At 51.8% G+C, this 27,946-nt stretch overlaps 2 protein-coding genes across 5 annotated transcripts; both read left to right on the top strand.

Annotated features, from left to right (window-relative positions):
- Positions 1–316: 316 nt before the first annotated feature.
- FBXL19 (F-box and leucine rich repeat protein 19) lies at positions 317–20,468 on the top strand. 3 transcript variants are annotated; one of them, XM_080680168.1, is made up of 11 exons: positions 317–450; positions 1,707–1,907; positions 3,317–3,460; positions 3,581–3,667; positions 3,753–3,971; positions 4,461–4,493; positions 5,713–6,224; positions 14,097–14,260; positions 14,351–14,512; positions 19,673–19,891; positions 20,000–20,468. In XM_080680168.1, exons 2-11 carry the CDS (start codon positions 1,731–1,733, stop codon positions 20,176–20,178), a joined length of 1,896 nt encoding a protein of 631 aa, XP_080536294.1. In that variant the 5' UTR covers positions 317–450; positions 1,707–1,730; the 3' UTR covers positions 20,179–20,468. The 3 variants fall into 3 exon arrangements, with proteins under 3 accessions (XP_080536294.1, XP_080536293.1, XP_080536295.1); XM_080680167.1 differs by having other exon boundaries at positions 4,461–4,622; XM_080680169.1 differs by lacking the exons at positions 14,097–14,260; positions 14,351–14,512 and having other exon boundaries at positions 4,461–4,622; positions 20,000–20,164.
- A 1,299-nt stretch (positions 20,469–21,767) lies between these two features.
- On the top strand, positions 21,768–27,895 carry ORAI3 (ORAI calcium release-activated calcium modulator 3). Of its 2 annotated transcripts, XM_080681097.1 has the most exons (3): positions 21,768–21,885; positions 22,240–22,572; positions 26,173–27,895. In XM_080681097.1, the coding sequence occupies exons 2-3, from the start codon at positions 22,345–22,347 to the stop codon at positions 26,830–26,832; spliced, it is 888 nt and encodes a 295-aa protein (XP_080537223.1). In that variant the 5' UTR covers positions 21,768–21,885; positions 22,240–22,344; the 3' UTR covers positions 26,833–27,895. The 2 variants fall into 2 exon arrangements, with proteins under 2 accessions (XP_080537223.1, XP_080537222.1); XM_080681096.1 differs by lacking the exon at positions 21,768–21,885 and having other exon boundaries at positions 22,114–22,572.
- Positions 27,896–27,946: the final 51 nt, after the last annotated feature.

Below are 27,946 nucleotides of genomic sequence, written 5' to 3'. Positions count from 1 at the left end.
GGGGTCCCAGGCCGGGCCCTAGACCCCTGGGCAGTGGGGGCCCGGGAAGGGGCCAGTTAAAGGGTCGGGGGCGCTGGGGAGAGAAGGGGGAGGGGAGCTGAGACTCGGACCCCGGACTGAGTGGGGCCCGGGCAGAAGCTGAGCACCCTGCGCCCGAGGAGCCCCCGTTGGCCTGGGGGGGCTGAGGGACTGAGCCCCCCAGAGCAGGACCTCCCCCTGGAAGGGCCGCGCCGCAGCCCGTGGGAGGGCCTCGCCCCCGGCGCCCCCCATCTCCACTCGCCGCCGTCCCGGCCTCCGCCGGAGGGAGGGGCCGAGCGCCCTCGGGGGGCCGTGGACCCCGGCGTTCTGAGCGTTCCGCGCCCCGCGCCGCCCGGCCCCCCCGCCGCCGATGGCCGCCGACCCGCCGGGAGCTGCCGAGAAGGGAGAGATGGCTCCCGGGACACGTGTGAGGTGGGTTCGTGCGGCTCCTCCTCACCCCCAGACCTGGGCAGCTCCCACTCCCATTGATCCTCAGCCCGGCCTCTCTCTACCTTCCCCGCCCCCAGCCTCACCCTCTCTTTGCTCCAAACTCCTCATCTCCAGTCCTTCATCCTGTTACCTCTCACCCTGGGGAACTGGCCTTCCTTCCTAGATCCTGCTTCCCCTTGCAGACCCCCATCTCTGCCTGCAGTTGCCGCCCTCTAGGCCCCTCCCCTGGAGCGCTGGAGGGCCCCTTCCCCACCCCCATAAATGGGTCTGGAAGTCCCTGGAAAGGGGGAAGGTGGGGTAAGACTGGGGCCATGAAGAGACCCTCCAGGCCTGCTGGGATCTTGGAGGATTTGGTTTCCATGGGAAGGATAGCCCAAGGGATTCTAGACAATTAGGGGTGGAAAGCAGCCTGGGAAGCTGGGGTTGGGGCACATGTAGGCACCCATCCTGTGTTCTGTAAAGATGTCAGGCTGGGTTCTAGAGTCCCAGGGAATCCAGGAGGTTGCCCAGGTTGACCTGAGAAATACAAAAGGAGGGTGTCTTAGAGCAGAGGGAGCTCTGTGGGGAGCTAAGGAATTGAGATCTTGGGGAAAGGAGGGACTCTGAAGCAGCATTTCAGGGAGGGTCTCAGAGCCCTGGAAGTTGGGCAGCAGAGTGAATAGGGATTTGGGGGGCAAGGATCCCATTGGATCTGGTTTTGGGGGAAGAGAAATTGGGTGATCATTGTATGAGAGAGAGAGGAGGGAGAAAGAAAGGTCTGGCGCTTCCATCTAAGAATCTGGGTGTCTTGGAGGTAAACGTGGAGAATTTTAGGTTGGGGAGAGCTTGGGGTATAGTACATTTGGGAAACGGGACAAGTTGGGACCTCCTAATGTAACTCCACAGACAAGGAGCCCCTGGCTTTCCCAGGAGCTTTGATGTGGGGATGTCAGTGGAGAGGCCCGCTTCCCTCATCCTCCTTGGGCGAGTCAAGGAGGCGCGTGAGGAAGCATTAGAGGAGGCGAGAGGTGAGGAAGCCAGTTCTCAGGCTCCCAGAGGAGCCGGGTTAGCTGCTTGGGAGAGGTAGGCCTCCAGAGAGTGGTTCCCCCTACGCCCTGCAGGAGGGGTGACCTCCATGTTCCTTGGCTCCCTGGGTAGGAGGGTGAGTTCTTGCTGCCTAGAAATGGAGGGAGCTGTCAGGAGTTTCCCAGCTCAGGGCTCCAGTGGGCCCACCTGACCCTGTCACCATTCACCCACAGCCCTCGGCGTTGCTGACGCCCCCAATGTCGTCGAGCAGCCGGGGGCCGGGGGCCGGAGCGCGCCGACGCCGAACCCGCTGCCGCCGCTGCCGGGCCTGTGTGCGAACTGAGTGCGGGGACTGCCACTTCTGCCGAGACATGAAGAAGTTCGGGGGGCCCGGGCGCATGAAGCAGTCGTGCCTGCTCCGGCAGTGCACTGCCGTGAGTTCTGCCCCCCTCTGGGGCTCTGGGCGCCCTTCCCCAGCTGGCCTAAGTGCCTTTCTGGGGTGGCTGGTAGCTCCTTCCTAGGGTTTACTGTAGAGTTGCTGTTTGTTCACTCATTCATTCACTGGTTTGTTCAGATGTCCATCGGGCCCATTTTTCCCCCTTCAGCTCCAAGCTGAGGGCGATGTTAGGTCACAGAAGAATCTAACCCAGTCTCTACCGTCATACTTTCCCCAACTTTCATAGGCACAGACCAATAGAAAACCTGGCCCCTCGCATCCCACTCCTTAGAGGTATCTGTGCACAGGGGCCCACCCCCTGAGCTAGCCCCTGTAAATAGGTCTTACTTAGCCTTCTTTCGCCTTTTCCTCACCTGCCAGAGTGGCCTTGGATTTGAGGCTGAGCTTACCCTTTGTGTGACCTTGAGCAAATCACTGAATCTCAAAGGTACTGTCTCTGCAAAATGTTTCTTTTGCTGAGTTATAAACAATAGCACAGATATGGAAGTGCCTGCTACAAGGCCCAGCACACAGTAGGTTTCTGAGGAACATAGGTTTCTTCTCAGCTGTCCGCATCCTTTGAGCTTCCCAGGGCTCCAGAGAGCGGCCCTTCCCCTGCAGCCATGGGCCTCCAGTAGCATCCTGTGTCCCCCCTCCCCACACCATCACTTCCTTTTTCCCTCCAGCGACTCTTCACTGCTTGGTCTCTTCACCCACCGCCCCTCTCTTCTCTTTGTCCCCCAGCCCTTGCCCACTTTCTTGTTCCTTCTTCCCCCTACCTGCTTCTTCCTTGAGCCTGTCTCACAACCTTTTTCCCTAATATGACTCAGTATTACCACTGTCCTCCCCAAAGTCATATTATCTGAAAGCTGCTCCCTTTTCCTTAAGACCAACCTTTAGTGTTCCCAGGGGTCTTGCCCAAACCTGATTCATTGTGAGCTCCAGAGCAACGCTTAGGCTGCCCACTGAGCAAACTCAGAATCATCCCAGGCTGCTGTCGCCTACCCTCCAGCCCTCTCTGAGTATTAGTGTCATATTTGCTTATGGTCTCCCTTTCTCACAAAGCCAGCAACAATTCCAGGGTCACACAGGCCCTGGATCTAGCTGAACATTCACAACAGTTAGAACAAACTATGTAACAAATGCCCATCTTGCATTATCTCATTCTTAAAGAGTTCTGCACAGGAAAAATTTCTAGCCCCATTTTACAAATGGAGAAACAGGAATGAGATTAAATCAGTTGCTCAAGGTCATACTGCCAAAAAAGAAGAAATAAATTCAAGATTTGATCCAGCTGGGCCCATAGGTTCTAAACCTCCTCCAGCAGCTGGCCAAGGTTCCCAGAAAGAAGGGTCTTTCCCCTGTTGCTTGCTTTCGGGGTCCCTGATGCCCCTTCTCCCCCAACAGCCCGTGCTCCCACACACAGCTGTGTGCCTCTTGTGTGGGGAGGCTGGGAAGGAGGACACAGTGGAGGGAGAGGAAGAAAAATTTGGTTTGAGCCTCATGGAGTGTACAATCTGCAACGAGATCGTCCACCCTGGCTGCCTGAAGGTGATGACCCTGGGGAACTTGGAGTCTGGGATGGGCAAATTGTCAAGGAGCAAGGAGGTTGGGAACACTGCCTCTGACTTGACTGATACCCTCTATCCATTCCCTGCCCTCTGCCCACAGATGGGGAAGGCTGAGGGTGTTATCAATGCGGAAATTCCTAACTGCTGGGAGTGCCCTCGCTGTACCCAGGAAGGCCGGACCAGCAAGGTAGGGGCAGGACTGGGCTGGGTGCTGGGCTCCCAGTGGGCTGGGGAGCTATGCAGAATCTCACCCCCAGCATTCATCTCCTCAGGATTCGGGTGAGGGACCAGGCCGCCGAAGGACTGACAACGGAGAGGAGGGAGCCAGCCTGGGGAGTGGATGGAAGCTGACGGAGGAGCCGCCACTTCCACCACCCCCACCCAGGCGCAAGGGCCCCCTGCCTGCTGGGCCCCCCCCAGAGGACGTGCCTGGGCCCCCCAAAAGAAAGGAGAGGGAGTCAGGGAATGAGCCCCCAACCCCAAAGAAAAAGGTGAGCCAGGGAGCATGCTCACTAGGTTCAGCCAAGGGAATCTGGGAGTGGTAGTCCTCTTCCTTTTTGGGGAGAGTGGGCCCTCCATGGATTCCCTCAGGCATTGTTGGGAGATGTAACTCAGGAGGTGCTGGGGGGAGGTTGGGGCATACTCAATGTAGAGAAGAGGTACAGGTGAGAGGGGCAGCTGGCATTGGACAGTGAAGCATTGGGAGCCCTGGGTACTTTAGGGATTAGGGAAAGAGCATACTCAAAGCTGCTACAGAGGAAGAAGGAGGGGCTGGAAAGGGCCTGAGGGGGAAGAAAGAGGAGATGAGAGCATACTTACTGAGCCAAGACATTGGTTAGAAGGTGAGCATGCTCAGAATTCTCCTTGAGGTGGGGGCTTCTGGGAATTGTAGTCCAAGAGGAGGGCATGGATCTTAGTTGAGGACAGTGAGGAGCTAAAGGGTCTCTCCCTTTCCCTATGTCTCCCTCTTTCCCTGGTAGGTGAAAGGAGGCCGTGAGAGGCACCTGAAGAAGGTGGGTGGAGACGCCTGCCTCCTCCGAGGATCGGACCCAGGCGGCCAAGGCCTTCTGCCCCCCAGGGTTCTGAATCCAAGCCAAGCTTTCTCGTCCTGCCACCCTGGGCTCCCTCCCGAACACTGGGAGGTGTGCCGGGGACCTCCTCCCTCCCTGTCCCATCTTTCCTTGCCCCACCCTCCACCCTGGAGACAGAGATCTGTGTTTTCCTGCTCACCTTGTCCTGCCCCTGCTCCACTTGGCCACGATGGGCATCTGGACCCTGGGAAGAGTGGAGGGGGAGAGTGGGTTGGGGCCAGGGCCACAGGAGCCCCTGACTTTCCAAGAACCCTCAGGGTATTATCTGACCCTTTTGCATCATCTTTCCAAACCTTAAAGGGGAAAGAACTGAGTCCAAATCTCTGCCTGCTGACTCCCTGTGTGGTCTTGGCAATTTGTCAGCTGCCCTGAGCCTCAGTTTTCTCATTTGGGAAATCTACCTTCCTTATCTACCTATCCCACTTTTTAAATCTACTGAAAGTAAATGGGCTTTGTAAATTATAAAACTTACCTAGATTCGAGGAAAATGAGGTCCAGAGAGGTTAAAAGACTGGCCTAAGGTCATACAGCAAAGCAAGGAATCAGATGTCACTTTGCATTGACACACTAAATCTGCCTAATTCCATTCAAATCCCTCCTCTGCCATTTGTCACTTTGGCACTTAATCTCTCTGAGCCCAGAGCCCATTTGCCTCATGTCTAAAGAGTGACCCAGGTTGCCACTCAATTCAAGCACTGTGAGGATGTGACGAGTCAACAAGTGTGGGATGCTCTGCCTAGGGCCAGGTGATCTTTGTTATTCTCACATCCTTGACTGGACATTTGGAATTGTCTAGTCCATTGTCCCATGTTGTAGATGGTGAGACAGGGGCTTCCCAAGGTCACACAGAGTTGATGGCCAAGCCAATACTCAAATGTGGACTATGTTTTCATAGCATGCTGCTTGTGGAAATTCATGAGCTACTGAAACCCATAGGCATTTAATTCTTTGAATCAGTGCCTTCATGTGACAGATAAGGAATGTGAAGTTCAGGCATGGCTTGGGTAATGCCTCACGTTGCTCAGAGCCAGGGCTGGATCAGGACTATCCCTTGGATTGTGCATCCCCTGGTGACTCCTCAAGGGCAGGGGGCTGGGAAATTGTGTGTCGGACCCTAGAGCAGTCTCCTATCTTTCTGCAGAAACCAAAGCCACCTTTGGCCTCTGCTGAGGGCCCAGCGGTGCCATCCCCTTCACCACAGAGGGAGAAGTTAGAGCGTTTCAAGCGGATGTGCCAGCTGCTAGAGCGGGTGCCTGACACCTCCTCATCCTCCTCGGATTCAGACTCAGACTCCGACTCATCAGGCACATCCCTGAGTGAGGATGAGGCCCCTGGCGAGGCCCGAAATGGGCGACGGCCAGCCAGGGGCAGCTCAGGCGAGAAGGAGAACCGCGGGGGGCGACGGGCTGTACGCCCTGGCAGTGGGGGGCCCCTCCTCAGTTGGCCCTTGGGCCCTGCCCCACCACCCCGGCCCCCACAGCTGGAGCGTCATGTGGTACGGCCTCCACCTCGAAGTCCTGAGCCCGACACACTGCCTTTGGCTGCTGGATCCGACCACCCTCTGCCCCGTGCTGCCTGGCTTCGTGTCTTCCAGCACCTTGGGCCCCGAGAGCTGTGCATTTGCATGCGAGTCTGCCGGACTTGGAGCCGCTGGTGAGTGGCCTGCACAGGCCTAGGTTCTATTGCTGACACCCTCCTCACTTTCTGGGTGACTTGTCGCCTGTTCCTCCTCCTTCCTCCCTGGTCACTGTTACTTCTGTAGTGTGTGCACACTACAGCATGATACTTCTGCATTTACTGTGCGCAGGCTGCTTTCTGTTTTTGAGCTCATTTAATCCTCATAACGACTTTGTGAGGTAGGTACTATTACTCCCCTTTACAGATGAAGCTGAGGTCAAGGTCATGTGGAGAGGAAGCAATAGAACCAGGAATTTGAACCCAGCCCCTCTTGTTCCCGAATCTTTCCTCTTAACAGTATAATTTATGAGTGTTTAGTATGTGCCAAGCATAGTGCTCACTGCTATATATGCATCATCTCGTTTGCTTTTCACACTTCCTCTTCTGAGGACAATCTTACCTGTTTCATTTACACATAAGAAAGCTCTTTGCCAAAACCGGTTTGGCTCAGTGGATAGAGCGTCAGCCTGCGGACTGAAAGGTCCCAGGTTCGATTCCGGTCAAGGGCATGTAACTTGGTTGCGGGCACATCCCCAGTGGGAGGTGTGCAGGAGGCAGCTGGTCGATGTTTCTCTCTCATCGATGTTTCTGACTATCTATCACTCTTCCTTCCTCTCCGTAAAAAATCAATAAAATATATTTAAAAAAAAAAAAAAAAAAAAAAAAAAAAAAAAAAAGAAAGCTCTTTGCTGAGATGGCCCCTGCCTTCTCACAAGCAGCCATACTTGGGCCTCCTGACCCTAAGTAACATCTTCATGCCCCAGAGCCACTACCAGCTCCCTCTGCCTGTCCTCCCCCATCTCCCCACTGCTTCCTGAACCTTGTTTATTCAGAAATCTCCTCAACTTCCCAAACCCCTGGTCTTCCTCTCCCCAATCAAACTCTCGGAACAGTCTGTTCCCTTCACAGCTCATAGGGGGGCTGAGCCTTCATTCATTTATTCGTTTTCATGTTCCAATCAGTTTCTGGGGTGGTACAGATGCTGTGTCTGTTTTATCTTCATGTTCCCAGCACAGGACAAAGGGCAGTGTAGATGCTCAAGAAATATTGTATTACATGAGAAAATTCAGGCTCTTTCTCAAGCACTTACTGTGGACTAGACATCCTCTTGGCCACTTTGCAAATGTTAGCTGATTTTTCCTCATGATAGCAGCCCTGTGAGGGAATGCGGGACTCCTGAAGTCACAGTACAAGTTAGTAGCTGAACTCAAACTCTGATTCTTTTCCTGTGGATTCTGCGTGCTAGTGCGTGCCTACTGGTTTCTAGAGGTCAGTGCCTGTGGTTCAGTCTGACTCTTCCTCTCAGGAGCTGTCTGCCGTTGGGCCAGTTTCTTAACTGCTTCTGGCCTCATTTTCTTCATCTGTTAAACCAGGAGGACCAAAACGTTTACTTCAGAGTAGTTGGTGTGGTGTGTGTTTTTTTTTAATTTAACTTATTGTGTTGACATCGATTAGTAAAATTATATAGGTTTCAGGGGTGCAATTCTATACTGCATTGTCTGTATACCTCATAGTGTTTTTGTAGCTGAGGGCAGTACCTGGGAAAAAGAAACTACTCGATGCCTTAACCATAATCATTATTATTCAGTCAGTTATAAGTAATTACTGAAAGCACAGACTTCCACATCCTCAGAACATAGATCTGTGTCCTCAGAACATAGCTCCATGTCAGCCTGCAACATAGAAGCAGATAGTTACAGCAGTTGCTGGAGGTGACCACCCGGCCTCATGTAATAGTTGAGGAAGTGTTTGCTGAGGCCTCTTCAGCAAGGCCAGCCCTGTGCTTGTACAAGGGATTCAGAACTGAAGAGGAGGACTTGGTTTCGGCCTCAAGGAGAGACGTGTGACCAGAGGTAGAGAGAGGCTGGACTGCACAGTGGTTTCCAGCGTGGGCTCTGGAGTTTGGTCCTTATGTGTTTCATCAGCTGTGACTCCGACACTTCCTGGATGTATGGCCATGGTTGGACAGTTATACCTACCAAGGCCTCAGTGTTCTCATCCACTATCTGGAGTTCAAGTTAATACTTTGTGGGGATTAAATGAGATGGTTCTTGCAAAGTACTTAGCATAGTTCCTGGAGGGTACTAAATACTCAATAAAATGGTGGTTTTCCATAAGAAGATGAGGGTAGAGAAGAGCAGGGGCCCGTGGGGCACAATGGGAACACTCAGAAGGCTCTGTAAGGCCTGGGACCAGAAGCAGGGGCAGGGAATGGAGAGAAGTGACTCAGGTTGAGAACTTATTTAAGAAGCAGAAGAGCCCTGGCTGGTTTGGCTCAGTGGGTAGAGTATGGGCCTGCGAACTGAAGGGTCCTGGGTTTGATTCCGGCCACAGGGATTGCAGGTTCGATCCCCAGTAGGGGACGTGCAGGAGGCAGCCAATCAATGATTCTCTCTCATCATTGATATTTCTATTTCTCTCCCCTCTCCCTTCCTCTCTGAAATCAATAAAGATATGTTTTAAAAAAACAAAAACAGAAGAGCTTTGATTTGGTGACTAAGTGGCTATGGGGCCTCAGGGTGACTCAAATGAGTTTCTGGCCCACAAGCCTGGGTGGGCAACAGTGCCGGTCCTCAGGTTGGGGAATACCAAAGGAAGAGAAGCAAGTTCTAGGGGAAAGGGAAGCACACAGATTTGACATGTGTGGTCTGGAAGGTTTGTGGGCCAGTCAGAGCTAGCAGGGAAACGGCTGGATGTACCAGTCTGAGGCTCAAGAGAAAGGTCTGAGTTTAGAAACTAGGGACACAGCAGTGAACAAACAGGCAGTTGCAGGTTGTCCTGTCTGGTGGCTTCTGTCTTTTCTTGGAACTAGATAGAAGGCAAAGTGATTTATTAAGAGAAAGATCCAAGTTTGGGAGTTTTTAATCTATAGATATCAGCTTCAAGGAAGAAAGCAGAAGACAGAATGTCAGTATTTGTGAATTAGAGAAAGAGCAGCCAGAGACTTGGAGGAAATCAAGGGTGGAGCTGTGCTCTGAGGGAGGGAGCTTGAGGAAGGAGCGAGTGGTGAACAGTGTTGGATGTTGGCAAAAGGAGATCAAGGACCAGAGTGGCGGTTGGATTTTGCTACAAGGAGGCCTTGGTATCCTTGGCTGTGCTATATGGGGGTGGGGAGACGGAAGCCAGGTCACATAGGGTTAAGGCCAGGACTTGCTTGCTTGCTGCTGTACCTGGTTTCTAAAATGGTACCTGGCTTACAGTCGGTACTAAGAAAATATTTATTGAATGAATGAGTGACAGTGAGAAAATCGGGATGGAGTGTAGAAAGAGGTAGTGAGAGAAATTTGTAGGTGGGGAGCAGGAAGTTGCAGGCTTTCCTCTCTGTGACTTCTATCTTTTCTTGGAACTGGGAGGCGAAGTGATCTGTCAAGAGTGAGGGGAAGCCCTGGCAGGATAGCTCAGTTGGTTAGAGTTGTCCTGATATGCCAAGGTTTTGGGTTCGATCCCTGACCAGGGCACATACAGGAAGCAACCAATGAATTCATAAATAGGTGGAACAATAAATTGATCTCTCAAATCAATTTTTAAAAAAGGAGGGGAGAGAAGGCAGGCAGAAGTGTCGAAGTTGTTGAGTTTCAGGGAAGGGGGGTGGGACTTTGGAGGACATGGGCAGAGAGAGTGGCAAGGAAGGGACTGGAACACAGGGTCAAGGCCAGCAGGGGTTGGAAGTAGAGGCTTAGAGATGGACAGATTGGAGGACAATGGAAGCATCAGGGAACCAAGAGCTGAGAGGGAAGAACTGGCTTTGGCTGGAGACCAGGAGGCTGTTGAGCTCCTTACAGGTGGCCGTTTGGGCTGCTCCATCTCTGTGTCCCCAAAAGGCCTCTGCAAGAGGGAGGTGTAGGACTACATTTTAGGATTTTGGAGGTAGGCTGAGTAGGGGATGACTCGGGGTAGCTGGAGTTAAGGGTAAAGTGAATGGTTTAGAAAACTTGAACATCAAGCCCTGACCCCCCTGGACAATGGCATGCTTTAGTCCCTGAAGAGTTCTTCCTGCTTTTTTGCCTTAGAGTTATTCCCCAGCTTAGAAAGAACCCATCCATGGCTCCCTGTTGCCTCACAACGAGCTAGCACAGTCCTATTGGACATGAACAGTGCCCCAGTGACTGCACTAAACACCTCCCCTGTACTATCTCTCTTCATCTTTGCAGCAAACCTTTGAATTAAGTGTTGCATTTAATTCCTTTTATAGTTTGGAGAATGGCCCAAAGAGAGACAGTGAGTTGTCTAAGGTCACACAAAGCACAGAGGTGGCAGAGCTGGAATTTAGATACCCATGCCCTTCACCTCTGAGCTCTGTGGCCACAGCAATTCAGCCTGGCATTCTAGCCCTTCTTTTTAAAAAATGTTTTTTTAATTCTATTTATTATTTATATCCTCACCTGAGGATATTTTTTAAATTGATTTTAAAGATAGAGGAGAGGAGAGGAGAGAGAGAGGAGAGAGAGAGAGAGAGAGAGAGAGAGAGAGAGAGAGAGAGAGAGAGAGAGAGAAAGAGAAAGAGAAAGAGAAAGAGAGAAAGAGAATATTGATTGGCTGCCTCCCACATGCACCCTAACCGGGGACCGAACCCTCGACCCTTTGGTGCATGGAACAACACTCCAAACAACTGAGCAACACTGGCCAGGGCCATTCTAGTCCTTTTTGACATGTCACCCCTACCCTAGCCTCCTCTGTAGCCTCAACCTGTCTCTTCCCCACTCACCAGAGTTCAGGCTCCCGATCCAGACCAGCTTGGTTTAAGCCCTGGCTCTGCTACCATTTAGTAGCTGTGATACCTTGAACAAGTTTCTTAACCTTTTTTCTGAGCCTCCTTTCTCTTGACTCTAAAAAGGAGATGATAATAGTATTTACCTGCTAGGGCTATTGTGAGGTTAAATGTTTAATGCATACAACAGTACCCGGCACATAGTAAACCCTTGATGAATAGTAGTTATTAGTACTATAGTCAACATCATCATCATTCTTATTATGAGATGATGAATTGCCCTTTGTTCATGCTGCCTGAGCATCTCTGAGCTCTGTGTGTTCTCTCTGTATCCTGGACCTGGGTACTAGTTCTTCCCCATCTGGAATGTACACTCTCTTCCTACCCACTCCTCACTGGAGTAATGACTGCTGTCCTTAAAATCTCATAGACATTGTCTCCCTGGGCGGCTCCCCTGTCTCAGTCTTCTCATTGATTCTTATCATGTTCTTTGTCGCTTCAGTTTCTGTGGACTGGCTGTTTCTCCCCCACTTTCTGACTGCTTTGTGCCCAGTGGAGGCTGGACACTAAGTACCAGTAGGGCCCTCAGTGACTGTTGGCTGCCGCTCTGAGGTTCAAATCCAGTTTCCTGGTCATGCAAGAGCAAAGGGATCGATTAGCTCTAGGACAAGGGAAGTCAGGGGAGACTTCCTGGAAGAGGAGGCACTGGCGCTGAGCCTTTAAGGATCTGGGTTGGTTGGCATTTCCAGCACAACATATGTGTCAAAATGTGTTGGCACCAGAAAGCCTTGTGTGTCTGTAGGCAGGCTGATGGTGTGGCCTGGCTCTTGTGGAGTATGATACAGAACAATTGGGAGCCTATGTGTACCTCCAGGGGGAAGGGGTTCCTTTCTAGCCATGGAAGATCCAGGAGGAGCTTCAAGATGGTGGTCGCAGTTGAGCTGGGACTCAGGATTGGGTCAGAGTGGGTAGAGAGAGGTTTTGGACGGAATAGGATTTTACTGAGTAGAGAGAAGGGGCAGGACCTAAGGACAGAAGTTGTGTTGAGGGTGGGGTTTTTGTTTTGTTCTTTTCCTTTTTAGAATTAGAGAGATGTTAGTGGTTGAATGGATGGAACTGGGAGTGGGAGAGGCTAGAATGCCAGAAGAGGAAGGAGTGGTAGGAGGTGATAGGTAGGGCAGGGAGGTGGAGCTGTTGGGATTGAAGCCTTAATGTCTGGGCCTCCAGCGTTCCCTAAAATGTCACCGAGGGGCTCTGAGGTATGCCTGGCAGTTTTAAGTGGCACAAAAAGGCTTAATTCTTTTATTAATTTTGAAAGTGAGGTCTCTCCATTGTGTGCTATTGCATCTTCAGTACCTTTCTTATACTCATCTCCCTGTTTAACAAAAAGTCTTTAGGTGGTAGCCCAAAGCTACAGCGACACCTGGTTAGAATTTAATAACCCTGGTCTGTGTTTATTGTATTTATTTCTATGGTTAACACATTTATGTGAAACAGTGTTGGTTTTAAGTGCATAGAGGGGATCAATTTAAAGATAAATTCATGTTCTGCAGATAAGTGAATAGCAAATGACTGGGGTTGGAGAAAAAGCCCTTCAGAATTGGGGGACAGGGGGAGATACAGCTTGCTGGGCCCTCTCCACCCCTGCCGCTTCTGTCACAGGTCATCTAACCCAGTGGGAAATTCCTGACATGCCCTCAGGAACTGCATTAAGAAGAGTTTTCAGCCCTAGCCGGTTTGGCTCAGTGGATAGAGCATTGGCCTGTGGACTAAAGGGTCCCAGGTTCGATTCTGGTCAAGGGCACATGCCTGGATTGTGGGCTCGATCCCCAGTAGGGGGCGTGCAGGAGGCAGCCAATTAATAATTCTCTCTCATTTATGTTTCTCTCTCTCTCTCCCTCTCTGAAATCAATTAAAATATATATTTTTTTAAAAGAGTTTCAAAGGGAGTCTCAAGGAACTCTTAGTGCACTGCAAAGTATTAATAGATAACCTTGGTGGGGAAGGGTTCCCTGATAAAATAAGTTTGGGAAGCCCTTTTCCAAAGGGCATGTCAAGGCTGTCAGAAATGCTGGGATCAGGAAACCTGCTTTACCTTTGTTCTGACCTCATTCATCTTTGTAGCTTCAATACCTTGGACCTGCCATTGACTGGGTGAATAAATGAAAAGCTGTAAATGAAGTGTGTTGTGAGCAGTGCTCATGGAAGCTTGGCCCCATTCGTTTCAACAGATAACCTGCTGTGCCCATGGCACAGTGCTGGATACTGGGGAAACTAAAGGGAAAAGCCCAGATGTGCCCTTATGGAGCCTACATTGTAGTTCATGGGACACAGTAGTCAAATACAGAGAGCAAATAGGGCTGTAAGTCAAGCCTTAGGCAGCTGGCCATCAGGATGGGGCAGATGTGGATCAAGAACAGAAATTGGTAGAGGAGAAGTGACCACAAGCCAACAACATAACTTAGTGAGCAGTCCCAGGTCGGGGCTGGGAGTGCCGAAGCTCCCTTTGGTGTTAAAGGAACTATAGTATATAGCAGTGGTCAGCAAACTCATTAGTCAACAGAGCCAAATATCAACAGTACAACGATTGAAATTTCTTTTGAGAGCCAAATTTTTTAAACTTAAACTTCTTCTAACGCCACTTCTTCAAAATAGACTCGCCCAGGCCGTGGTAATTTTGTGGAAGAGCCACACTCAAGGGGCCAAAGAGCCGCATGTAGCTCGCGAGCCGCAGTTTGCCGACCACTGGTATATAGGATGTTTGTGTGTGTCTTAAGCTGTAAGGTATGAACACCAGAACGACCTCATTTGCTCTTACACCAGCCCTATGGGGCAGGCCAGTAAGGATCATAATCTTCATTTTCTGAACTAGGCCTCTGAGGCACAAGGAGAATGGACTTTCCAGCAGGAAGACTATTTGAAAATTCTTAACTAAAACAGTTTTTAACTAAACTTGCATCTAGTTTAGTAATGGGTTTGAGCCCCAAACTCAATCCTCTTGGCCTGGGTCCTGGAGCTTCCTGCAGCCCCCTCCTCCCACCTTCTGTATGGATCAGGAGAAAACCAGTGTGCCATTGAGTGTGGGGAGGGCTGTGGGCTCCCTGAGAGCTGAGGGCTGTCTACCCTCTTGTGGCTGCCAGGTGCTATGACAAGCGTCTGTGGCCTCGAATGGACCTGAGCCGGCGGAAGTCACTCACTCCCCCCATGCTTAGTGGTGTGGTTCGTCGCCAGCCCCGAGCCCTGGACCTCAGCTGGACAGGTGTCTCCAAGAAGCAACTCATGTGGCTTCTGAACCGACTGCAAGGTATGGCAAGGTGGTGAGGTTGGATAGAATAACTTGTGGGATAAGCCTGGCACAGAGCCCTCCTAGCACCAGCTTCCTAACTTCCCCCAGGCCTGCAGGAACTGGTGCTGTCTGGCTGCTCCTGGCTCTCTGTCTCTGCCCTGGGCTCAGCCCCACTGCCAGCCCTGCGGCTCCTGGACCTGCGCTGGATTGAGGATGTTAAAGACTCCCAGCTCCGAGAGCTGCTGCTGCCTCCGCCAGACACCAAACCAGGTGCAGCCTCCGTTGGCTCATTTGTAGAACGGGTTGGGCAAGGTGGGGTTCTGAGGCCCATGCCAGGTGTTAAAGGGTTTGAAGAAAGGATAGAATACTTGAGTTTGGAAAGGAAGGCCCTGCTTGGCCATTGTTCATTCATTCACTCACCTGCTGTGTGCTGGGCCCTGTGATGGGAGTGGAGGGAACAGGATGAAGAGGATGTAGTCCCTGGCCTCCAGGGGGAGATAATTATGGGATGAAGCACAATAGAGGATAGGAGGATGACACTGGATTCTGGGAAAAGCCAGGGGATCTAAGTGAAGCCGCTAGGTATGGTGGGCTCCACTGGACAGCCTTCTCCAAAGGGAGCAGTGGCTATTGCTGTGGAAGAATGTGGACCTCTGTGGCCAGTCAGTTCTGTTTGTCAAGAGGAGCCAGGAATATATATTTTCTGTGGCATATCCTGGTTTTTAAATGATGGCAATTAATTCATATTCTTTTAAAATTCATGTGTGGATCCAGTAAAAATATGGCTGAGCAATAGATTTAGTCCCTAGACTCCCTTGCCCTACAGTCAAAAGATACAGATTTTCCTAAGGGAAAAGAGCAGAAAGAGGGAGCCAATTGACTTGGAAGTTTGCGTGGAGTGGTAGTATCATCTCCCCAGTCAGACCAGCCACCTCTTCACTGTGGGTCAGGCCCAGGTACCCTGCCAAGTAAAGTCAGCTTTTATTGTTGAACACATTTTGGGCCTGGGCATGGGCATGGGCATGGGCCTGGGCCTGTATAGGACCCTGGAGACATCAGCCTGAATCAGCCTCATTCCCCACCCTGGTGGAACCCCAGTCATGCAGAGAGAGACTGACTCAGAAATAGAAGGTTCTATAGCATGATGTGGTAGGCTAAGGGCTGTGGTGGGGGTGAAGGAGCAATGCAAGAAGCCCTACTTGAAAGGAGCTAAACTGAGTCCTGAAAGGGACAGGGTTTTTCCAGGGAGTTTGAGGCAGAATAAGTAGTTTTGTGGGGCAGGAGGCCTATATTGACTGAGGGGGATGCTGGGAGCTGAGGCTGGTCAGGTGAGCAGAGGTCTGGTCACCTTGGGGGTCATATAAGGTGTGGGGTGGGGGTCCTGAGGCCTGGGGCCTCCTTGTCTAGCCAAGAGATAGGATGCTTACAATAGCATCTTCTCTGGTCCACACCAGTCTGTTCTTCACACCAAAGTCAGGGGAACCATCCAGAAAGACAAATGTATCCATTTCACTCCTGTGCTGTAAACTCTTTTTTTGTTGCTTCCTGGTGTTCTTTGGGTAAAGATCAATGTTTTACTGTATTCACTAAGGCCTGCCATAGTCTGGTTCCTGCTCACCCATGAGGTTCCTGCATTTTAGCCACCTCAACCTCCTTGCCAAGTTCCCTCCAGCCCCAGGGCCTTTGCCTACTCTTCTTTGCCTAGAATGCTCTTATCTTCCTTCATCTAATTAACTCCTAATCACCTTTCAGGCTGCAATGTAAATGCCACTGCTTCCTAGAAGCCCTCCATGATTCTCTTCCCCATTGAAATCAGAGTCCCTCTTCAACTTTGAGAGAGTTCCCTCCCAGTATAGCAATGTACTGTTGTGAAATGGTTTGATTAAAACCTTTCCTCTCACTAGGTTCTTAAGCTCTGTGAGGGCAAGGACTATCTTGCTTTCACAGCTCTTTCATGGCTTCCATCTTCCCACCCTCCTCCACCACACCCCTTCACAGCAGCCTTGAAAAGGAGTAGAGAAGCAGCTAGGATTCTTTGCATTTTCTGGATGAGGTACCAGAGGTCCAGAGGGGTTGAGTGCTGCAAGTCACACAGGCAAAGCCAAACTACAGCATTCACCCATTGCCCACTCTTAACTGGAACTGGACTGAGCCAGGAAGATTTGGGCTCGTGTAAGGGTGGGCATTGGGAACAGTGCATTCCATGAGGTGAGGAAGTGCTGGTTGGCTGGCAGACTGACCCCATCTCCTTCTGCCTGAATTCATGTCAGTCTCAGCGCCTTTATCAGGAGCTTGCAAAGATGAGCCTTCCGGGCCCTCAGGCTTATTGTGCATGTTGGAACTCTACACCTACTTTTCTGATCTTGGCTGCCTGGTTTGTACAGCGTTCCTGGAGCAAAACTTAAAATTTCTACTTCTTGCTTTTGCCCCTGCTATTTTCTGTCTGGCATATTCTTCTCCCACCTCTCCACAGGGTTAGTCCTTGAAGGCCCAGCTTAAATGCTGCCACCTCAGTGAAACCCTCACTGCTGCCTCCTTTTCCCTGTCCAAGCCAGGGTGCCCTCTTTCCTCTGCTTTCCTCTAGTGACTTAAGCTGTGGCCCAAGGTTGATGGCATCTGTAATGTATTTCCTCTCTAAGCTCTCAGCTCCTCAAATGAAAAAAAAGGAGTGGCTCGCTGAAACCGGTTTGGCTCAGTGGATAGAGTGTCGGCCTGCGGACTGAAGGGTCCCGGGTTCGATTCCGGTCAAGGGCATGTACCTTGGTTGCGGGCACATCCCCAGTGGGAGGTGTGCAGGAGGCAGCTGATCGATGTTTCTCTCTCATCGATGTTTCTAGCTCTCTATCCCTCTCCCTTCCTCTCTGTAAAATATCAATAAAATATATTTTAAAAAAAAAAAAGAGTGGCTGGAATTCAGAGCTTGCCAAGTCAGGTCCTCACAGAGGCAGCAAGTGATGAGATTGGTGCAGGACATTAGAAAGTAGGCTCTAGCAACCCATTCCCAGCCAATTGTCAGGTGAAAGGGTAGCCCAGTGATGTCAGATCTTACCATTTTCAAGGAAAAGCTCAATATCTAAATCTATATATATAAAAGCCAAGCAATCAATAACTGGCACTGCGGCCAGGCAACCAGCCCGATGTGGGGGGTGTGAGGGGGGGCAGGCCCTCCCCCCGGCCAGCCCCACCCCCACCCCCACCCCATCAGGGATGGGGCCAGCCAGCCAACCTCCCTCGGCCCTGACCCCTGGCCAGCTCCACCCCCGATTGCCCCCCTACCCCCATCAGAGACAGGGCCGGCCAGCCAACCTCACGAATCCCCTTCCCCACCTCCCCCCCACCCCCCACCAGCCTGGCCCAATCAGCTCCCATGGGGGGAGCCAGCTGGACCCTACCTGTGCACAAATTCGTGCACCAGGCCTCTAGTTTCTTTTTAAAAATGTCCTTTGCCCTAGCTGGTTTGGCTCAGTGGATAGAGCATTGGCCTGTGGACTGAAGGGTCCTGAGTTCGATTCTGGTCAAGGGTACATGCCCAGGTTGCAGGCTCAGTCTCCAGTAGGGGGCGTGTAGGAGGCAGCCAATTAATGATTCTCATCATTGATGTTTCTATCTCTCTCTCCCTCTCCCTTCCTCTCTGAAATCAATTCAAAACAAAACAAAACATGTAATAAATAAATAAATAAATAAACAAATAATGTCCTTTAGGCCCAGCCCATGTGGCTAGTGGTTGAGCATCGACCTGTGAACCAGGAGGTCATGGTTTGATTTCCAGTTGGCACTTGCGGGCTCGATCCCCAGTGTGGGGGGCGTGCAGCCCATCAATGAATCTCTCTCATTGATGTTTCTATCTCTCCCTCTCACTTCCTCTCTGAAATCAACAAGAAAAAATATGTATTTTTTAAATGTCCTTTTGGTAGGCTTAGTCACTTAGAAAATTTTTAGCATATGCAGATTCCATAAAACACTCGTGTAGGCAAGGTTCATGAGTTTGTGGCATCTGATCTAGTTTATCTAAGGGCTCGGCTGGTGCCAGGAGGTATATAGCATGGTGGTAGGTGTTTGGACTTGGAGCCACCAGGCCTGCTGTCCTAGCTTTGTTACTTCATCGTCATGTGACTTTGGACAGATTGCTTAATGGTTTGAGCCTCCATTTTCTCATCGGTAAACAGGAATGATTATCAGAGAGCTTGTCTTCCAAGGCTGTGGTTCTTAAAGCATGGTCTCCAGAGCAGCAGCTTCAACATCACTTGCTAGAAAAATAAACTCTGAGGCCCCAACTTAGAGTACCTAAACTCTGGGGGTAGGGCCAGCAATCCATTTTAATTAGCCTTCCAAGGGACATAGTTTGAGAGCCACTGGCCTAAGGGCAGGCAGCCATTTATTTAGCCTGTGTCTGGCGCACAGTGAGTGCTCAATTAGTGGCTGCTGGTGCACCATAGGCGTTTAGTTTTTTAAAAAACAAACAGAAACTGTAATGCCAGGAACATGGTAAATTCAATAAAAGGGAAGCAGAGCGTGCGCTTTGGGTGCAAAGTTGAGCAGGTAAGCTCATGTACCCTGGAGATAAAGGAAGAGGCTGAGTTCAGACCTGAAAGCCAGTGACACTGGCCAGGCAGAGGACTGAGCACAGGTGGCCACAAGGAGAGTCTCTCAGGGCAGGGTCACCTGTGGAATTTGGTCCGAGTGTTTGGGGGTGAGGGAGAGGAGTAAAGAACTGAGAAAGTGATAGACCTTGTAGGAACTGCAGGGTTCCACCAAGGAGATTGAACTTCTTTGAGGTGCTCTCGGAGAGTTTTTAGCACAGAAGGGATGTTGGCCCACTTGTATTTGAGAATGGCTCTCTTTGGATTCCGGGAAGAAGAGGCGAGGCTAGAGTGAGTGAGGAGGCTGGGGCAGGAGTTGAGGCAAGAGTGGAGTCGACTCAGAGTGGTAGCAGGGGAAATGGAGAGAAAGGGATCCAGTTGGTGACTTGAATAATCATGGAAGGAGATGAAAGTGGGAGAGCAGCCTAGAATGGCAGTCCTGGTAGGGATGTCATTTGTTAGATGAGTGACTGACTATATATTGAGCACCTATGTCCCAATTGTTGGGATTAAAGCAAGAACAATACAAACAAAAATTCTTGCCTTCATGGAAGGAAAGAGAAAAAAATATATGCCAGATGGTGTGAAAGTGGGGAGAAAATAATATTGTGGAATATTACAGTTTCAAGTGGAATAATCATGGCAGGCCTCACTGAGGAGGCAGTGTGAGCAATGAACAGATGAGATGAGGACAAGAGCAAGCCACACAGCAAGCCCCAGCCGAGGCTCACATATAATGGGAGCAGATTTGGGGAGTGAGGAATACAGGGATGTACACATAGCTGGTCTGGGGGCCTAGGTGCAGGAATGGAAGCAGAGGGGTGTGCTGACCTTTCATCTGCCTGCCCAGGGCAAACGGAGAGCCGTGGGCGGCTGCAGGGGGTAGCAGAGCTGCGCTTGGCAGGCCTAGAGCTGACAGATGCCTCCCTGCGACTCCTGCTGCGCCATGCGCCCCAGCTGAGCGCCCTGGACCTCAGCCACTGCGCCCATGTCGGGGATCCCAGTGTTCATCTCCTCACGGCCCCCACCTCCCCACTTCGAGAGACCCTGGTGCACCTCAATCTTGCTGGTAAGCATGGTCCCCTGTCTGTCCATCCTGCTAGCCTGTTGATTGCCATGACCAGTGCCTACGCCCTACTCACTTTCCTGGTGTTGGCTACCATTACCCCATCTCCAGGTTGCCACCGTCTCACTGACCATTGCCTTCCGCTGTTCCGCCGCTGTCCTCGCCTACGCCGCCTAGACCTGCGCTCCTGCCGCCAGCTCTCACCTGAAGCTTGTGCCCGCCTGGCAGCTGCCGGGCCCCCTGGCCCCTTCCGCTGCCCAGAGGAGAAGTTGCTTCTCAAGGACAGCTAGTTGGGTGCCCTCCCCTACCCCTCCCCCCCCCCCCCCCCCCCGACTCTTCAGGAGCCTGGACCTCCGGCCTTCATTTCACTCCTGCCAGGAGGCCAGGTTACCCACCTCATGACTTGGGATTCCTGAGTTTTCCGACTTGGGATTCCTGCCCAGGGACTTGAGCCAGCCTCCCCACTCTGCCCCCTGCACTGATATTTCTGGGGGTCTCTTTCCCCTCCCCTCCCCCTTCCACCTGCTTCATTGTCCATCCCCTGGGGGGAGTGGGTCAGAGGTACTGGGGGTTGCTGAGCCAAAGGGATGGTGGGTGGGGGGGAGGGGGTAAGGTGCAAGTTTGAGGGAGGGAGAATGGGGGAAACACATCTGCATACAGGATACTGGGAGCCAGGGGCTGGGGGAGGTGGAGGATGGGCTGGGGGAGGGGGGCAGAAAGCAAAACACCAGGGGTGCAGGGAACAGACCAGATACTTGGAGTTGGGAGGGAGGGGCAAAAAGGGAAACCAGAGGAGCAATTGGGAGTCCAGGTATCAGAGGTGGGGATACTCGGGGAACCAGGGAAAGCCAAAACCAGGGCTACGTGAGGGGTGTGGGGGAGAGCAGGTGTGGGGGCAGTAGCACTCCCTCAGGGGGTTACTCCTCCTCTTACTCCCCAGTTTCAGTTCCTTCCCCCAACCCTGACTCCTTGAAAGTCACTGACAATGGCAGCTATTGCGAGGAGTGGGGGCCAGCTGGCCTATCTGCTGTTCAGCGTGGCCCAGGGGAGTGGTGAGGGGTACCCCAGCCCCCTACCTTCCTCCCCGTTCAATACTTGAACATTCATCTGTACTGAAGTGTTACTTGAACCTGGGGAATCTCGGACTTGGGGGAGCTGGAGTGTGAGGGCCGGACCGCTTGGACTGAGACTGGACCGGTGGGCGCTGCGCCACCACCAGGCTCTTTCTTGCTTTACTGTATTGAGCAGTTCCACCCCTCCTGACCTGAAGTGGAGTGGGGTGCCATCCCAGCGATGGGGAAGATGAGACTCCTTCCGTTTGGCTCTTCCCACTCATCGTCATGGAAACTTGTATCCCATTTGCCCAGGGAACTGCCACTCCTGGTTGCCATGGAAATAGCAGCCAATGGACACGTCCCAAAGCCAGGGCTAAGGCTGGTAATGGCCCCTCTTGGTTGCCGTGGGAACTTAGTAACAGTCTTGGCCCACCCCTGCCCTTTCCTCCAGTGTGGGGGCGGAGCTTGGGGAGCCAGGGCCCGCCCCTCAGCCCAGGCCTCCGGGGTAGCTGGGTTGTACCATGTAGGGGAGGGGGGAATTTATCCACATACCTCAGGTAACAGGGAGGTGCGCGGGTGGGGGGAGGGACTGGGTGGATCAGAGGTCGATGGGAGGGGTCCTGGGGGTCGCGAAGGCTTGAGGTTGGGGCCGCTTGGGGGAGGGGAAAGAGGCAGCCCGGCGGGGGGCACGTGGGGGACCCAGCCGGGGCTGGGCCCCGGGTCTGTACAATATGGTTTGCTATAAAACTCAAAATCTTCCAGCTGGGGTGACTGAGTTCCTGTGTCTGTGCGGCGTCGGGAGAGAGGGGTAGGGCAGGGAGGACCTGAGTGCTAACCCTTTGGGGCTCTCGGAGGAGCCTTGGACATCCCTGGCTTCCCGGAACTGAGTTTACAAGGATCCCTACAGCAGATGGGCTCACCTTTCCCGAGTTTACAATTTAGGTAGAGGATTGGAGCTCTGGACTCTGGGGATGTCCCGATGTACTTGGAGTGGTCCAGGGTCCGGGAACTCCTAGTCACTGGCGGGGGCTGGTTGTTACCCTCAGCGGAGCTAGGGCGCCTGCATGACATTCTAGCTGGACTCGTGTCACAGGGGTCCCTTGAGATCTCTGCGGACGCCCCCGGACTCCACCCCATCATGTGGCCGCCCCGGCTCCGCCTCTGCCCCAGTTCCTGTTTCGGCCTCTGCTGTCCCGCTTCGCCCCCTAGGGCTCCCCACAGACGCCTACTCTTTCTGCTCAGTCCCAATTCCCTCTTCCTGGGCACCTGACGCCCACATCTCGGCTCACCCCGCAGGGGATGGGGTCTCTTCCTGGCCTGGATCGACCCTCCTGGACACCCCGAGGCTACTCGACCCCGCCCTGACTGCCCAGGCCCCCTGGTGCTGCGGCCCCCTCCAGGATGAAGGGCGGCCAGGGGGACACGGGTGAACAGGCCCCGCTGAACCCGGAGGCCGAGTGCCCCACAGGCTCGGCCACGTACCGAGAGTTCGTGCACCGTGGCTACTTGGACCTCATGGGGGCCAGTCAGCACTCGCTGCGGGCGCTCAGCTGGCGCCGCCTCTACCTCAGCCGGGCCAAGCTCAAAGCCTCCAGCCGCACGTCTGCCCTGCTCTCGGGCTTCGCCATGGTGAGGGGAGGGGAAGGGTGCACAGGGTGGGGGTGAGGAAGGGGCCATAGGTAAAGTAAACGGGTACCCAAGGGAGGCCGGGCAAAGGAAAAGGAATGACTGGGTTTTAAGAGGTAAAAGAGGGGAACAAACAAGTTCCCAAGTGATGACAAACCCCTTTTTAATGGGAGGGGGGTGTGTGAACAAACCCCTGGCATAAACTGGGCCACAGGGAGGATAAACAAGTGCTAAAAATGTCATGGAGGATACAAATCATGTCATGGGGATAGATAAACCACCAAGGGGGATACATATGCATGGGTGGGACAAAGAGGTCCAAAAGCCTAGTCCAGGCAGAAGTGATTACTAGACACCACCCCCCACCCCTGCCATGAGAGGTTCAAAGGCAAATCAGAGCTGGGGTGGGACTGTATGAACAGCTGGAGGTGGGGTTAGAGAAAATAAACAGATGGGGTGGTCACCCAACTGAAGGTGGGGCCCATCCCAAGGAAGGCATCTAGTCCCCAGCAGGTACAAAGGGTGCTTAGTGTAGCTCAGGAAGCTTTGAGAAGAGAGGATGCCTATGAGGAAGTCTGTGGGGAAAGAAGCTGATTAGGAAACTGACTACATGATTCCCGAGCTGATAAACTGGTGGTGTGGGAAAATGATGTCAGCTAACGGTCCCAGAGGAGACCTCGGGAAGTGGGACTGAGGGAGGTCCCAGGGTGAGGAGTCAGCTCCTTCCTGCTTGTGGCTGGAGACCCTGGGCAGGTCTCCACCACTTTGCAAGTCAGTGGGAAATTGTGAGATGGTGGAGGGTGTGCCCTCTGTAGTCTGCCAAGTGCCTGCCCTAGGATGAGCTGATTCTAGTCCTCAAACCCTAGATCTAAGCATGTTAGAGCAAGATACACATCGAAGATGGCTTAGAGTCAGACTACCTGTTAATTGGCTGACAGGAGTGAGGTGTGTGTATGGGGGAGGAGGGGAGATGCATCCTTATAGGAACCTGTTTTAGGGGGCAAATTGAGATGGGGATAAAATGGTCAGAGCACTAGGTGATTTGGGTTAGTCCCTACCCTTCTCAGTGCCACAGCTTCTGTATTTAAAATGATCAGAGGGAAAGTCTCTATCCTCAAGGGTCATTCTAGGTCTATGATTTATTTTTATGTGGGGGTCCAGGATCCACAGGCTAGTCTACCCTTCCTAACGTGGAGTCATTTAGGAACAGGGAGTTGGCTCTCCTTCTCCTATACAGACTGGAGAGGAAAAGAAGCAGTCTCATGGACCTAGCTAAGGGAGGTCCCCACCCCCATCCACCCCATGGTTCGGTCTGGCCTGCTGCTGGACTTGCATGTTGCTGGGGTGACAGCTTAAAGGCCAGGATCTTCTCTGCAGGATCCAGAGGCCAGATGAGTAGGTTCTGGGGCCAGGACTGGCTCCAGTCGTGCCCGGGGAAAACAAGCCTGGGTCAGGCTATGGGAGAAAGCAGGAGTAGGCCTGGCCCAGATGCCCGTCTGTGGGAAACACCTGCTAGTACCCTTCATGGCCCACTTTCCCAAAACACTCATCCTTGTCTTTCTACCACCACTCTCCAGGCTCTTCACCTTCCTCCTTCCCTCAGCCCCAGAGCAATCTAATGGGTCCTATAAGAACTATTGGGAAAAGATCCAGATCCTGGAATTCAGGTGGCCTGGGTGAAAATAACATACAAATAGTATTAAACTGTCATTAAGTACCAGGCACTGTGCTTAGGGCTTTTATGTATGTTATCTACTATCCTACGAAGCAGGTTCCACTATTAATGGTGGTTTTGCAGATGAAAAAACAGGATCAGAGCTGTTATATCACCTGCCCAAAGTCCCACAGCAAGCAAGTGGCAGGATTTGAACTTTGGCAGTCTAGTTCTAGAGTCCAAATTTATACAAACCTTGAACAGGATCCAGGCAGGTAATATGGAAGCCAAGTTGATTTTGTGGGGTCTGTGGCTATAAAGAGACCCTGCCTGGTTCAAAGGCAGCAGCCATGACTCAACTCTAGCTGATAGTTCTCATGCAAGAATGTGGACTGGATGTAACCAGATCCTCCAAATTTTTAAGAGAATCTGGAAATTGGGATATTTCTATGAAATTTCTTGAGTTGTATTTTTTTAAATATATTTTATTGATTTTTTACAGAGAGGAAGGGAGAGGGAGAGAGAGTTAGAAACATCAATGAGAGAGAAACATCAATCAGCTGCCTCCTGCACACCCCCCACTGGGGATGTGCCCACAACCAAGGTACATGCCCTTGACCAGAATCGAACCTGGGACCCTTGAGTCCGCAGGCCAACGCTCTATCCACTGAGCCAAACCGGTTAGGGCTTGAGTTGTATTTATTTTTTTATCCTCACCTGAGGATTTTTTTTTTTCATTGATTTTTAGAGAGAGTGGAAGGGAAAGATGAGGGAGAGAGAGAGACGGAGAGAAAGAAATATTGACGTGAGAGAGACCCATTGATTGGTTGCCTCCCTCCTGGATGAGGTCCCTTTCCGGGACCAGGGGATGGAACCTGCAACTAAGGTATGTGCCCTTGACCCTTGACCAAGAATTGGGAATCAAACCTGCGACTTTTGGGTCTCTGAGCTGATGCTCTAACCACTGAGCACCCGGCCAGGGCAAAATGAGTTTTAAAAATTGGCAACTTAATTCTTGGGTTCATGGTGTGCCAATATGCAAACTGTGGCCTTGGACTTTAGTGTTAATGCTAATGATAACAGCAAATACTTAGTGCTTACTATGTGCCTTGCACTATTCTTATCACTTGATGTATATTATCTCATTCAATTTTCACAGTTTTATAAAGCAGATAGGTGCTATTATCAATCCCCATTTTCCAGATGAGGCAATTGAGGCACAGAGAGACTAAGTCACTTGCTCAAGACTACACAGCTTATAGATCTGAGAATGAACCCAGGCAGTCCAGCTCCAGAATCTGCTTTTTAACCCCTATATTTATAACAAGCTAAGATAGTCAGAAAAATGTCATCCAGCTGTTTTAATAGCTAGGTGGGGAAACTAAGGCCCAGACAGGCCAGAGCCTTCCCAAGGCTGCCCATTCATGCATTCGACAAAGACAGAGTCTTTTTTTTTTTTTCTCAATCTTCACCCAAGGATATGTTTTTCTTGATTTTTAGAGAGAAGTCCATGGCCATACCACCCTGAATGGGTCTGATCTCATCTAATCTCGGAAACTAAGCAGGGTTGGGCCTGGTTATTACTTGGATGGGAGGAAGATGTGTGTGTGTGTGTGTGTGTGTGTGTGTGTGTGTGTGAGAGAGAGAGAGAGAGAGAGAGAGAGAGAGAGAGAGGGAGAGAGAGAGAGACCGGTGTGAGAAACTGCTATTGGTTGCCTCCCATATGCTCCCCAATCAGGGATCAAACCCAAATCTAGGTATGTGCCCTGACCAGGAATCAAACCTGCAACCTTTTGGTGTATGGGATGACACTCTAACCAACTGAGCTACACTGGCCAGGGCAAGACTGAGAGTCTTTCTGCCAGGCACTGTTCTAGGTCCTAAGGATACAGCCTTGCTACTGTTCAGGAAGTTATAGACACTCAATCCATCCCTTCTTGTCCCCACAGGTGGCCATGGTGGAAGTACAACTGGAGAACAACTACGAATACCCACCAGGCCTACTGGTGGCCTTTAGTGCCTGCACCACCGTCCTAGTGGCTGTGCACCTCTTCGCACTCATGGTCTCCACGTGTCTGCTGCCCCACATTGAAGCTGTTAGCAACATCCACAACCTCAACTCTGTTCACCAGTCTCCACACCAGCGACTCCATCGCTACGTGGAGCTGGCCTGGGGCTTCTCTACTGCCTTAGGCACCTTCCTCTTCCTCGCTGAAGTTGTCCTTGTTGGCTGGGTCAAATTTGTGCCCATTGGAGCCCCCGTGGGCAAGCCAGCACCTATGGTACCTGCCTCCCAGGTGCCTGGGACTCTGCCATCAGTGACCACTTCCCTGAGTACAGCGTCTAAGCCACCCTCTGCTTCAGTAGCCCCTCCACAGGCTGCGCCATCTGAGGCCTGCCCACCCCAGCAAGCATGTAGTGGTGGTGGGGTCCATGGACCAGGATGGCAAGCAGCCATGGCCTCCACAGCAATCATGGTACCTGTGGGGCTTGTGTTTGTGGCCTTTGCCCTGCATTTTTACCGCTCCTTGGTGGCACACAAAACAGACCGCCACAAGCAGGAGTTAGAGGAGCTGAGTCGCCTGCAGGGGGAGCTGCAGGCTGTGTGACGCGTGTGTTAGCCACCAGTTACAAGCACTGCCTTCTTCCGGGGTCAGCCAGAGGCCCCAGGTCTAGACCACTGTTCCCTGACTGCCTGGAGGCACTTCTTGTGGCCACTCTTAGGTAGAGACCAGATTCCTGACCTCAGGGTCCTTTGGGCTGGGCCTTGGGGCAGCTCCCACATTCCCCGGGATTCTCCTTGTTAGCCTGTCCCATGAGGAGCAAGGGAGAAAGCGGAAGGTCTTCAGTCTAAGGTTCATACACCAGGTGGAAGAAAGGCAGGAAGACCCTGGTCAGACCTTTGGTGCTGACCCCTAGCCACTTGCCCCTATACAGGATGTGGAGGTCAGATTACATACCCACCGAACTGCCCTAGAAGGCAGCCAACCCTTCCCTTATTTTTATTTTTTAAAATCTTCACCTGAGGATATTTTTTCATTGCTTTTTAGAGATAATGAAAGGGAGGGAGGGAGGGCGAGAGAGAGACATCCATGTGAGACAGACACATTGACTGCTTGCCTCCCACACTTGCCGCAACTAGCCGGGGATGAACCTGCAACCGGTACATGCTCCTTTTTTTTTTCTTTTCCTTTTGATTTCAGAGAAAGAAAGAAACACCAATGATAAAAGAGGATCATTGATCGTGCCTCCTGCACACTCATGATCTCCTAGTTCATAGGTTGATGCTCAACCGCTGAGCCACTCTGGCCAGACCTATCAGTTTTGATGGGTTTCACACTCTTGATTTAGTTGTTATAGAGAGGGATTTGGTGTTTCTGCCCAGGCATAGGTCCAGCCTTTTCTAGAAGGAGCCTCCTATTTTTGGAGGTTCAAGTGCCTGTCCAACTCCCCAGACCCACAATTAATGCTTCTATATCTGCTTCTCACTCTTCTGTGCCAGTCTTGGGGGGTCTTTGGAGACTGAGGGCCTGTGTTCCCAGCTTGACTCCCTGGCAAGGGATGGGGTGAGGAGGTTTTAAGGGAGGTCCAGTCCCTAACCCTTGGAATACAGAGCTATTCTGACACTGAGTTTTTGATGCACCTTGTTTGTATAATAAATTGTGTTTCACAGATGTGTCTGTGCCCGTGAATGGAGTGAAGGAGAGGTCTTCTTAGGATCAG

Source organism: Plecotus auritus (assembly GCF_963455305.1).
Source record: "Plecotus auritus genome assembly, chromosome: 7".
NCBI classification, from domain to species: domain Eukaryota; kingdom Metazoa; phylum Chordata; class Mammalia; order Chiroptera; family Vespertilionidae; genus Plecotus; species Plecotus auritus.
Note: the sequence above shows the minus strand (reverse complement) of the source record. Positions and strands in the feature narration are given on the sequence as shown.

Excerpts from the sequence above, each read along its gene's own strand:
- FBXL19 (XM_080680167.1), top strand. The coding sequence starts at position 1,731 with ATGTCGTCGAGCAGCCGGGGGCCGGGGGCCGGAGCGCGCCGACGCCGA. Across the intron at positions 3,668-3,752 it reads AGGAAGGCCGGACCAGCAAG|GATTCGGGTGAGGGACCAGG; the intron begins GTAGGGGCAGGA and ends TCATCTCCTCAG. Across the intron at positions 6,225-14,096 it reads TGCCGGACTTGGAGCCGCTG|GTGCTATGACAAGCGTCTGT; the intron begins GTGAGTGGCCTG and ends TGTGGCTGCCAG.
- ORAI3 (XM_080681097.1), top strand. The coding sequence starts at position 22,345 with ATGAAGGGCGGCCAGGGGGACACGGGTGAACAGGCCCCGCTGAACCCG. Across the intron at positions 22,573-26,172 it reads TGCTCTCGGGCTTCGCCATG|GTGGCCATGGTGGAAGTACA; the intron begins GTGAGGGGAGGG and ends TTGTCCCCACAG.